Below are 12,935 nucleotides of genomic sequence, written 5' to 3'. Positions count from 1 at the left end.
AATGCCTTAAGATGTAGAATGGAACTAAGGGAAGATGATGACTTTGCAAGAATAAAAAAACTAGAAGAAAATGTGAAATATCTTGACAAGCAATTGACCTGGGAAACAGATTCAGAAGACATAATTTTAAAATTATTGGACTACCTGAAAGTCATGACCAGGAAAAGAGCCTGGACTTCATTTTTTAAGTAAAATCCAGAAAACCTGTCCTGCTATCCTAGAAGCAGTGGGTAAAACAGAAATTGAGAGAATCCACCAATTGTGTTCTGAAAGAGATCCCAAAATGAAAATCCCCAGAAATATTATAGCCAAATTACAGAATTCCCAAGCAACCAGAAAGAAACAATTCAAATATCATGAGTTACAATCAGGATAACATAGGATTTAGCAGTGTGTACATTAAGGGCTCATAGGACTTGGAATATGATATTCCAGAAGGCAAAAGAGCTTGGATTATAACAGAAATCAACTACCCAGTAAAACTGAACATCCTCTTTCAGGAGGAATGATGGACATTCAATCAATGTATGGAAGAACCCAGATCCTGATGCAAGGACTTACCATTTTGTAAACACTCCTGGAAAATATGGAAAGCATCCCTGCTGGAATTAGATAGAGACCCAATTTGGCACTTTATATACCATATGTGGTTGCTCCCATGACTTCTCATCACTAAAACTGGTGGTTCTTCCTACCTTTCAAAGGACATAGCACATTGTCTGGTATTTAATATTTGCTTCTTTCTTCATTTTTTGTGAAGAAAATACTCTCAGAATCAAGCATTGCTTCCCCAGAATTAGGGGGGATCTGGAACTAGGGAAGCTATACAAAGTAATTCTGATTGCTCCAGAAGCATGTAGAGATTAACACCTATTTCTATGCATCTTTTAATATAGTCTATGCAAACATGCAAAAATATATCATATATAAATCTTAAGGGTCCTCCCAATCCATGACCTCGGATAAAGACATCAACTCAGATTCAATTTAGATTAACCTTTCATTCTGGGCAAATCTGACTTTCCCTTTTACTCCATCCTCCAGTCTAAATTAATCCCATGGGCCTTGATAACTCCAACCAGAACTCCTCCTTGGTATAGGGGTCAATCCCTGATACAGCCTCCAAGGCTCATGGCAGCTCTGTAAAAAGGAAGCCCAAGTTGTCTCCATACTCTACATTGGGGCACTGGTCTGATCAGACAATTCCCTATTAAAGGAGGCATAAGACTGGAGGAAGGAAAGAAAGATTGCTCATTGACCAACAAAACATTAACTTTGATTTTGAGGACAAGATACTAGAGTGTCCAAATTCTGGAGCCTGAGATACTAAACTTCAGAACAAGCCTTCCTTGGGTTTTCCAGTTTGCCAAAAGAGAAAGAGTTAGTGGTCCAAAGAAGCAGAGAAAAAGACTCTGGTTTTCCATGGAGAATGATTCCTTCATTAAAAAGACCACTTGCATAAACACTCCTTATCCATGGTCCTGTAAAGTTCACTTCACTGAGGGTATGTGAAATAAAGATGGAGAAGCTAGGACTAGGTAGACTTAGGACATTCACCTTGGGCAGGTCATCTTGCATAAGGTTTGGAAGAAGGGAGCTGGTATGAAGTAGAGGATGAAGTGGGGGAAAACTCAGAAAGTAGGACACATTGAGGTCCAAGGGATGGAAAACAGAGATCCTAAACTAGGAATTACTGGAGAGTATGGAAATGAAGAGCCCAAATCCAGGGGTTTGAATTTATCTTGAGTGATGATTAGGGAACCATTATAAATTTGGGAGCAGGGAAGAATGAGTCTACCACATTTACCTTCCTCTGGGATTTTGACTAGACAAAAGGATAAGATTGTTTCCAGTCCTTTTTTTTTTTTTTAGGGCCTGTGGTCTATCCACTGTGCCACCTAGCCACCTCCTTGTTTCCAGTCCTTACAGATTTCCAGAGATGGAAGTTCTGACACTTCTCTAGGATATAGTATGTCTAGGATTCAATCTCTTAACTGTCAAGAAGTATCAAGAGTATTTTTCAAAGATTTATCTTTCTTTTTTCTTTTTTTTTAGTTTTTTTTTTTTTTTGCAAGTCAATGGGGTTAAGTGGCTTGTCCAAGGCCACACAGCTAGGTAATTGTTAAGTGTCTGAGGCTGGATTTGAACTCAGGTACTCCTTGACTCCAGGGCCAGTGCTCTATCCACTGTGCCACCTAGCCGCCCCAAAGCTTTATCTTTCTTATGCCAATCCAAAGCTTCAAGGGAAGTCCATTTCTTCTTGTCCCATTCTGCATGGGAGTGAAAAACTATCTAGGTTCTTCTATCCAGACCCCAGTATCCTCCAGTTAAGATCAAAGTAAGAAAGTCAGGTCATCACACAATCAACATGAATTGCAAATGAAGTTTATTTTATAGACGAGGGTGGGGGCAGAGTAACATTTTAGACAGCAGATTCAGAAGGAGTAATTATGTACACAAGAAATATAACTTTTTTTTTCCTTTTTTGCTACATGCAGGGAACTAGGAATTCTAATGTTATGATCAGAAGGGGTCACTGAAAAAGTAAAAGCACAAGGATGTTCCAGCCCACCCCCACCCCCAGCCCTAGGAGATTTCTCCCTAAAGGAGAAGAGCTATAAAGATCTAGCACTGATTTTTATTGGAGGGGTTTTAGAGGCAAGAGCTCTCTGAAAATATGTTTGAGCATCTCTTCTCTCCCCTGAAATGGAACTGGGTGGTACAGTTTGAAACGCTGTCAACAAGTGGAGTAGGGAAAGACTCCCTTCCAAGGGAGGCATTGGGGCATCAGTTTTATCTAAATGTAACTGTCATATACCCTTCAGAGTTACAGCTTTCTTCTCCCTGGCGGCCCCCTGAACTGGAACCTGAACTTCGACCCCCAGAACTGGAACCTCGACCTCCAGAACCATAGCTGCCCCCTCCACCTCCACTGCCACCTCCTGAGCTAGACCCCCTGCCTCCAGAACTGCCACCTCCAGAGCTATAGCCTCCTCCTCCTCCTCCTCCAGAGCCAGACCCCCTGCCTCCAGAGCCATAGCCTCCTCCTCCTCCTCCTCCAGAGCCAGATCCCCTGCCTCCAGAGCCATAGCCTCCTCCAGAACTGTGTCCTCCTCCTCCACCTCCTCCTCCTCCAGACCCTTTGAAGCCAGCCTTGGATGCCACACTGGATGAGATAGTGCTGCTACTTATAGCTGTAGAGAGAAACAAAATCATAGTAAGCATACTGAAACCTCTGTATACCCACTTCTTCTGATAGCCAGTTTCAAGAAATCTCATAAAGAAGGGTCATCCCTCATTACTTACATATGCACACATTACTGGGAACTTCTCCAGAGATTCTATCAAGGAAGAGAGAGAAAAAGGGGTCTTGTGATCAAATTGTATGTTTTTTGGTAACCCCAATCCCCAAACCTATCACTATGGGTAGAAAAGGATGCCCTGCCCCAGAGTGACTCTTCTGCTCTCACCAACTTCAAACCATCATGGTCATGTGGCTTTCAGACTGGGATTATAGTTTTTTCTTTGAAAGTCAATTTCATCAAGTCCTAAATTTCCATAAGGAAACACCACCAAATACCACTTGGACAATTCCATTTTCTTCCACAATGACTCATTTAAAAATAATTGTCACTTAGAAGAAATGCTTTTGTAATACTCTCTCCCTCCACCCCACTTTCTTAATTTTAAATGGGCTTCATTTCATGTGGGGGAGGGGTATGCTAAATGACATCAGCTGAAAATACTCCCTTGACTTTCCAAACTTTTTTTTTGAAAAATAAATAATATTGGATTCAAAATTCTTAAATTCACTCAAATAAACAAAAAGTGAAGCTGCCTGTAAAGACTCATCCAATACAGGAGGACGGTCACTACCCCTAGCTAAAATCTTCCTGCTCCTTACTCTAAGCCAGTGCTCCTTCCCATTTAGATCTAAGGCACCAGCATAAGCAGAGCTATCATTCTATGACTTTTCTTGAGAAAATAAAACCTTCCTTTCCCCCTCTTTCTGCTGTCAAATTATAGACTTCTATTTAAGCAATTATAAACTATGCTTATGAAATTGTAAAAGGTGAGATCGTGTTTACTCTTTCCAGGGGTGGAATGGGAAGTACAATTTAAAACCTTACCAATATACAATTACCTTGGTCTTAGCAATTCTATTTTACTCATACTTATCTCTTTCAATATCACAATTGACAAAGAAACTTACTGTTGAAGAAACAGACCCAGAAAGGGCAAGTCATTTGTTCGATAGTTAGTGGTAAAGAGAAGACTTAAGTCTAGGCTCCTGACTCTGAGGGCAGTATTATCTGCTACCTCCCCTTCTTGTCTGATATACTGCCTAGAAAATTACCCCATTCTACTCAGTACAGATAGAACTTTGACATATATTCCTCTTCCCTGTTCCCTAACTTTCTTCTGTCTTTCCTGGTACCCAAAGTCCTCCCTCCTTGTCTTTCCTCTGGGAAGGAAAAGTAGGAAAGCCAATGGACTTTTATCATTCTTTATCTCCACCCATAAAACAGGAGTCATCTTTGAGTCCCCTTACCTATTCTCCTCTCCCTCTAGCAGCTTCCTGTAGGTGGCAATCTCCAAATCCAGGGATATTTTAACATTCATCAGCTCCTGGTAGTCTCTCAACAGACGGACCAGCTCTTCCTTGGCCTGCTGGAGAGCTTCCTCCAGCTCTTCCATTTTGTGCTTGGCATCTTTGAGAGCATGTTCCCCCCGTTGCTCTGCATCAGCAATGGAGTCTTGAATGGCACTGCACTACAAAAAAAGGGAAGGAGGGATTCTGTCAGTCATTGGGAAGCCGTGGGAAAGGGCACTGTCCATAGAAAAGAGCCAAGGTAAGCAGGATAAAGAAAGGTCGGTAGACTGATTTAAATCTTTTTGAGAGTTCCATTATAATTGCTGCATTTCAGAATCAGGCTAAAAAATCTTTGCTATTGTTCTCTGGTTCTGTATCATAATCATCATAAACCATCATCCTTCCTTTTATGTAGAGGTGTTCACCAAAGTCTTCACGTAAGATCCCAACCAACCACTGAGACCAGCCAGAAAGGCAAATTAAACTGAAGCCCTGGCTCACCTGCTTTTTCACATGGGCAATTTCTCCCTGAAGCCTCTGGATCATGCGGTTCAGCTCACTGACCTCCATCTTGATTTCCTTCAGACTCTCTCCATGTTTCCCTGCAGTAATCTGGAGCTCCTCATACTGGTTTTACAGCAGAAAAAAAATGAGGGAAGGGAGAAGGAAATGAGGTTTGTTTGTTGCTAATGACTGAGCATAGGAAGTGAACCCCTTCCCTGCATATAACTCACGGCCCTCTTCCTCAAGAGAGATCAACTCTAGGACATTAGAAGAAGTAAGTGGAGCAACCTATGTAAGCTAGGATGTTAGTAGAGCTTCTACATTTCTCCCAGGGAATTTGGATAACTGCTCTAGATTGGAATCTTTTGAGGAAAGTGGCAGTGACGGTATTATGAATCCATACTTTAAGTGGTTAATTCATTATCACTTCTAATTGCCCATAAGCTCCTGTACATTCATTCAAGTTCAAAAATCTGTGGTCATGGGTTTGGTTAGGTTCTCACTTTGCTGTGATATAAGGCTTCTGCCTCTGTCTTGCTCCTCTGGGCAATTTGTTCATACTGGGATTGGACATCCTTGATGATGCTGTCTAGGTCCAGGCTGCGGCTGTTGTCCATGGACAGGATCACATTGGTATCAGTGATGCTTTGCTGCATCTGAGACATCTCCTGAAATAGGCAGAGCAGTTATGATTCACATTCTCAGAGATATGGGAAAGTCAATAGAGTCCCAGGAACAGGAATGTTTGGGCAAGGTGGAATAACAGACTTCTGTTTCAGTCCCTTTCCATTCCCATTCTAGGACTGTGTTTACTTATTTTTGTGTATCTGGCAGTATTAAGTCTCTCATCATTCAACCCGACTGATCACTTTTTCCAGGAATAGCCAGAATTCAGAATGACTGAAACTAAGCTAATGGCAACTGTCCCCTCCTTGGAGTCCTGTCTTTTGAGTCACTTCACCAACAAAAGGTTGTCTCTAATGGTTTGTTTAAATTTCAGATGACTTAAGGTGCCAAGAAGGTAATACAGGCAGAAATCTGAACTCTTTCAACATTATTTCCAAACAACTTTAAACTATCTCCTTAAATCAAAGCTTGAGGTGATAAAGCCAATAAAAGATCAAGAGTGAGAAATTTTTCCAGCCTAAGACAATTTAGGAGGTCAACAGTAAAAATCTGTGATCTCCAGATTGGGGGCCCAGCCTGGAGTGGGGTAGCAGCAGAATCAATGGGCCTTGGAGGTAACAATGACAGTGATAGCATCAGCAGCAGGAGCTTTGGGTTCTCTCCTTCCAGAGATAGTAAGAGGGTTGACCAACTGATCAGAAAAAGTTTATAGGGGAGGGAACTCTTTGTTGGCTCTGAGGGTGGCTGGCACTGACTGACAACACTTTTGTCCATATGCACAGTTCCAGGGTGGAGAGGAGCACTAGAACTTATGGCTGCAGGAGAGTAGGGGACCTGGTCACTGCTAAGGGGTGCAGTGCTAGTGCTTGTAGGTGCAGGAGACAGACCATGAAGGTAGTGACCAAACCTCTCCCAGGATTATTATCACCTTGGAAACATGAAAAACTTGAAGACATAAAGAACTAGTTATGAAAAAAAGCAGCATGAAAGACCCTGAGCTCAAAGGAAAAGGGAAAATAAAAATATTTATAGCAACTCTTTTTGTACTGGTAAAGAACTGGATTGAAAGTATATTCATCAATGGGGGAATGGTTAAACAAGTTGTCATAAGATTGTGACCAAGTACCATTGTGCTATAAGAAATGATAAGGAAGGAGGCTACAGAAAGCCATGACAAAACCTATATGAAAAAACGAAACTGAGAAGACTCCAAAGATCATTGTACACAGTAAAAGCAATGCTATAATAATAACAACTGTGAAAGACTTGACTACACTAATAGATTCAGTTGTTCAAGAAAATTCCAAAGGATTCATGATGAAAAAATGCTCAAGAAAACCAATGAACTCAGCATGCAAATTGAAGTATAATTTTCTTGCTTCCTATATTTTTTCTTTGTTTTTTACAGTATAGGTAATATGGAAATGTGTTTTGCATGATTTCACATATAAAATTGATAGCATTCTGCTTGCCTTCTCAGTAGGGGAGGAAGGGGTGGAAAGGAGAGAGAAAATTTGGAACTCAGTTTAAAAAGAAGAATGTTTAAAAATAAATAATAAATGTTTAAAGAACAAATGAGGAAAAAAATAAAAGGAATTTTTGAAAAATTTCATATGTTTGAATCTATGGGAAAGATGGAATAATTCTAGAAGACATCTTCTACCTGGACTAATAAGTACTTTCTCCTTTAGAGGAGGGTACAGTGCCTGTCCTGGCACCCAAACTACCACCAAACTGTCCCCTCCTAGAAATTCTGCCTAATGACCCAACAGTATGGGCTGTCAGTTAGACAGGGAACTCTTTCCTGACCTTCTGAATGCTCTCCAGGTAGCTGGAAAGTGAGCTGCAGGGTCATCAGAGGGAAATGAGAACTAAGATAAAAGTGAATGTTTGTTTAAATCATACCGTGTTAAATAAGACCTGCAGGAATTCAGTTTCATCTCTCAGTGTATTCACTTGGCTCTCCAGCTCCACCTTTTTCATGTAGGCATTGTCCACATCCTAAAAGAGTGATCAAATATAATAATGAGGATAATTATTATAGCTAACATTTATATAGCCCTTTATGGTGTGCAAAGTGCTTTTCATTTGATTCTCATAATGATCCTCTGCAATAAGTGCTGTTATTATTCCCATTTTACTGATTAAAAAATTGAGACTGAGAGATGTTAATGTCTGAGACAGGATTCAAACTGAAAACTTCCTTAACCCAAGTCCATGCACAATTTGATGCTTCAAAAGATCTGTTGAAATAGCCTTCTCACCTCCTTTTATGCCCCCCAAACCCAGATGTTTCTAAAAATCATGGTGAATTCTCCCTTTCCTCAAGTCTCCACCTCAACACCTTCCATCAAACTAACAAAATTCCTTTAGTTTTCTCTTTGCAACCTTTATGGCCCCTTGAGGTGTTCTCTAAGTCACCCTGCTTGAAATATCTCCCTTGGAATGTTTTCCTTTACCTAATGTGTGTGTTGCTATACCAAATGTCCTATTTTCCCCTCACTCACCTTCTTAATTGTTACAAAGTCATTTTCACAAGAAGTGCGTTTGTTGATCTCATCTTCATACCTGTTGGGATCCAGAGAAAAGAGATCAATGCTGGCCTTAAAGCATGTTAGAATTGAGACCAAGAAGGAACTTAGATGTTATTGAATCAAATGCCCTCATTTTATAGATGAAGAATCTGTAAGGTCCAGAGGGATAAAGGGATTTTGCTCAAGGTCCCACAGGCAGTTAGTAGGAAGATTTGGACTTTAATTATTTTTCTCTAAATCTGGGACTCCCTCCACAATGCAAAATGACTCTCCTCATCCCTAAAAATCCCATATCCCAAGATTATTGAGCAGAGTTTTAACTGAAATTGATATCTCAGGAATTACTTTCCCTTAAAAATATAATAATAATATTAATAACTATAAAATAACATTATTAATAATATATAAAAATACAACTTCTAAATCCTCTTAGTTTTAGAAATTCAACCAAAGGGATAGTTTATAGAAATTCAAAGGTGACACTCCCCCTCTCATAAACTCAATCAGGAAAGAATGCCTTTCTGGGGAATTTATTCTACTTGCTTATTAATATTTATTACCCATTGGTGTTTCCTCACATACTTACTTCTTCCTAAAATCCTCAACAAGATCCTGCATGTTGTTCAATTCTGAATCTTGCTTTGTTTTCTCTGCTGTGAGAGAGTCTAGCTTCTGTTTCAAGGTGCTGATGAACATCTCAAATATGGGGTCGAGGTTGGGTGAGCGACTACTAACATCGATTTGTTGCAGCATCTCCCATTTGGTTGTTAACACCTGATTCTGCTGTTCCAGGAAACATACCTGCAATTCCCCAATCCCCAAGACTTAATCTTAATCATCCATGTAAGTCATGAGCTCTCATCTTCCCATTCACTAGGTCTCAGAGACGAGGAATAAGTTGCTCCAGGGATAGGGATAAACCCAGTCACAACCTCATCCTCTAAACCAAAGACAGATGCCCCATCTTCTCAGCCAAAGAATAGACTAATATCCTCCTTCCTCCATGTAGCATTTCACTATCTCTTTTCCAAAGCTCCAACTCTTCTCTCCTAGTGCATCACTCTGGCTCCTCCCATCTTGAAAGATCCCCTCCTCCATTCTACCAAGCAGCCCACAACACTCCAGAAAGACCCCTCCCTGATTCTAGTAGAATTTCTGGCAAAGTTAAGAAAACTATAAATGCCAAGGAAAATCAAAAACCAGAATTTACTGGCATTGTGCCTGAGTGTTTATTGTGAGAGCACTGGAGGGCAGGGTTTCTCAAAGCCCTTAAGAGCCTTGTAAAACTTAATGTTTTCATTACACCTGCTATGCAATGGGAGAAAAAACCCTATAAAATCCCAAGATGACATCAATAAATGTTATGGGTCACTGAGGTATGAAGCCTGTTCTCAAAAACAGTTTTAATTTACCAACAAGTGGCTATTTCAGGCTAAGCTTATTTGGTTCTTGGAGGACTTATGCCCCAAAGGGGAGAGAGCCACTTACAGAAGAACAGAAGACAGAGAGGGACCATTCTCTTCCCATGGGGAGCTCTAACTCCTCATGAAAGATTTAACAGATTACTAGACCACTCTCAGAGATTGATGGGTTTAGGATTTTTGGTTTATTTTCACACAAAACAAACACCAATATTTATTCAGTTAGACTGAAGTGAGTAAATTCCACTATCTATAAGTAGCCCTTCTTGAACTCCCTTAATGTTAATATTATTTATCTTCAGTTTATTCTATATGCATCTTCTATATACATTGGTGTTTTCAGGCTGCTTCCCTTCATTAGATTATGAGCTCCTTGAATCTTTCTCTGTATCCCCCCAGTGGTTAGTACAATGACTTATACATAGTAGATAATGCTTCACTGGACGACAGATTGAGCCTGCTGCTATCATTGATAAGATCGGGGTTAAGCCATTTCTCCATCTCCCTTGATACTTTACAGGGTTTCTATTCATCATAGTTCCACTGGTGTACCCCGATGAAATTAACCAGCACTGATACTGAACAATTGACCAGCAGTAGATACTGGATCAATTAGAGGATCCCAGGGGCTACAGACTCACCTTGTCGATGAAGGAAGCAAATTTGTTATTGAGTTTCTTGATCTGTTCTCGTTCGTCTGATTTGATATTCTGGATCTCTGGGTCAATTTTCACATTAAGAGGCTCCAGGAGATTTTGGTTGACAGTAACTTCATGGATGCCACCGCCAGGATATCCTCCAGGACCAAAGCCACCACCACCTGGCCCAAAGCGGCCTCCTCCAAAGCCTCCTCCTCCAAAACCTCCTCCTCCAAATCCGCCGCCTCTTCCAAAGCCTCCTCCACCAAAACCGCTGCCTCCTCCAAAGCCTCCTCCTCCAAAACTGCTGCCTCCTCCAAAACTGCTGCCTCCTCCAAAACCGCTGCCTCCGCCAAAGCCGCCTCCACCAAAGCCGCCACCTCTGCCATAAACACCACAGCTCCCTCCGGCCACACTCATGGAGATGCTCTTGTTCCCTCCAAGACCAACAAGGCTCTGGCTGCTAGCACCTCCACCATGGCGCATCAAGCAGGAGGAACTGCTGGCAGATCTTCGGCTGCCGCTGACCACTGCAGAGCCTGAACTGAAACTTCGGCCCCCTCCTCTGGAGCAGGATCCACTGAAGCCCCGGCTTCCTCCTTTTGAGGAGTTCACACTAAAACACCGGGTTCCGCCTCCTCCACCTCCACCACCTCCTCCTCCACGAGATCTACAAGAGAACTGGCGACTCATGGTGACTGGCCGAGCAAGGAAAGAAGATTCAGATGTGTGAGGAGAGTTAAGACTGAAGACTCAACTCCACTGATGGCTAATCTTCAGGGTCCCCTTATATACCTGAGGAGGAGGTGTCTATACTCTTGGGTGTCAGTATGCTTATGCATGGGTTTGGTCTGCCTGGAAGCTATGTGTGGTGAGTGATTACTGGGCTAATGGCCATTAAGAATCAACTAATCAGCCCGATCCCAAAACCTGCTTTGATTGCAAATTTCTCCTGTTTATCTGGGCATCTGTCACGCAATTTCATTTTTGTGAAATCATCAGAAAAGAAAAATCATGGACTTTTCCCCCCGGCCTGGGATTGGGTTCCCAAATGGAGAGACAATTTTCTGCAGAATCCTGTCTTCAGTTTTGGCTATCAGTCAGAACTGTGCTGGGTTGGCTGCCTGAGTTTGAATAAGAGAAAAAGTGATGGAAAGTTAAGGAGATTAAGAGAAGCCCCTAACTCCCAAACCACTTGCAGTCTTAAAGTCCTCTATGCTTCAGGGAAAGCATCAAAAAAAAAAAAAAAAAGAGCTTGGGGTTAGAAAGAATTTTAGGAATCACTTTTTAGAGATCAAGGCTCTTTAAGCTTGGGTCCATGAAATTTATTTATTTCAGTTCCATTGACTCCTTTAATCCGAAGTATTTTATTTTATGCATTTAAAAGCATTACGGGATGCATAGGCCTAACTTGATTGACAAAAGGATTTATGATACCAAAAAAGGTTAAGAATCCTTGACCAATCTCCTCATTTTACAAATTTAAGGCCTTGAAAGAGATTTGCTCAATTTCACAGAGAGATGGTTACCCAGAAGAGCAAGGATTTGAATCCAGGTCCTTTGACTGCAGATGCAATGTTCCTTTCACTATACCACACTGCCTTTTCCCATATGACTAGTGAGATTGAGTCAGGGAGAAGAAAACTTTTCTGCTGTTCATCTCCTCCCCCTGCCAGGGTCTTACAGAACCCATCCAGGGTGCTCACATGACTTGGATGAGATGAGAATCACAAAAATCTAATTCCCTCCATTTAGATGGAAAAACACAACCCATTTATCCAGACTCTTCCCTGTAGAACTATTCCTTGACCTATAGTCTATGGAAATAGTTGCACCCTTAGGACTTTCAGGGTATTTAATTGACCTACAGATGATTTTTTTTTGCATACATTGCTTTCTCCAAATAGATGTTCTTATATTTTGCATTTTTCCCCAGCACTTAGCTTAGTTATCTTGGTACACAGCAATCGCTTAATAAATATTTCTCATTCATTAATTTATTATCTGCTTTCCTAATTGTTTTCCTTACTGAATTTCAAGAGAATAGACACTGAACCCTTCACTAAGGGTTGACTATGAGTAGCATGAAAAAAATATTAAAGTGAAGAATCTAGGGAAATCCTTGTACATCAGAGAAATATCCAAGTGGAGATGACCCAGAGAGCACAAGGGGTGTAGGAGCCATGAGTAGAGCCATGAAAGGAAGGAGTAGAATCTTTCTCTATTTTGTGACTCCCCTTCCCAGTGAATAAACTTAAAGAAGCCTTCTTTTGATGACTTTACATAAATCCAATTTCTTTATCAAAGCCAGGTAAAATACGAAGTCAAATATATGTATATATATATATATTATAATATATATATATAATTACAGAAATTCTGATCATACAGAACATGTTCACTATATGTGACTGATTTTTCAGATCAAAATTTATACCAAATTATGTCCCTTTGTTGTTTCTGGGTTGGGAGAAAATGCTACCTCTTATGTTTGGGCATGGGACCAGAATTGGTATGAAATAAAGAACACTGAATTTGAAGACAGAAGAACTGGTTTGGTCTTCTGGGGTTTGCTACTTAATACCTGTGTGATATATGGCAGATCTCTGCATCTTTT

General features: G+C 40.9%; 1 protein-coding gene across 4 annotated transcripts; it reads right to left on the bottom strand.

Annotated features, from left to right (window-relative positions):
- Positions 1-2,637: 2,637 nt before the first annotated feature.
- LOC141511619 (keratin, type II cytoskeletal 2 epidermal-like) lies at positions 2,638-11,011 on the bottom strand. Of its 4 annotated transcripts, none has more exons than XM_074220735.1 (10): positions 10,936-11,011; positions 10,322-10,878; positions 8,846-9,060; positions 8,233-8,293; positions 7,631-7,726; positions 5,602-5,766; positions 5,096-5,221; positions 4,553-4,773; positions 3,307-3,341; positions 2,638-3,194 (listed from the first exon to the last, which is right to left on the bottom strand). In XM_074220735.1, exons 1-10 carry the CDS (start codon positions 11,009-11,011, stop codon positions 2,794-2,796), a joined length of 1,953 nt encoding a protein of 650 aa, XP_074076836.1. In that variant the 3' UTR covers positions 2,638-2,793. The 4 variants fall into 4 exon arrangements, with proteins under 4 accessions (XP_074076836.1, XP_074076837.1, XP_074076838.1 ...); XM_074220736.1 differs by having other exon boundaries at positions 10,954-11,011; XM_074220737.1 differs by having other exon boundaries at positions 10,322-10,881; positions 10,963-11,011.
- Between the last annotated feature and the right edge of the window lie 1,924 nt (positions 11,012-12,935).

Source organism: Macrotis lagotis, chromosome 2 (genome assembly GCF_037893015.1).
Source record: "Macrotis lagotis isolate mMagLag1 chromosome 2, bilby.v1.9.chrom.fasta, whole genome shotgun sequence".
In the NCBI taxonomy this organism is placed as follows: Eukaryota; Metazoa; Chordata; class Mammalia; order Peramelemorphia; family Peramelidae; genus Macrotis; species Macrotis lagotis.
This window is presented reverse-complemented; position numbering and strand designations above follow the sequence as displayed.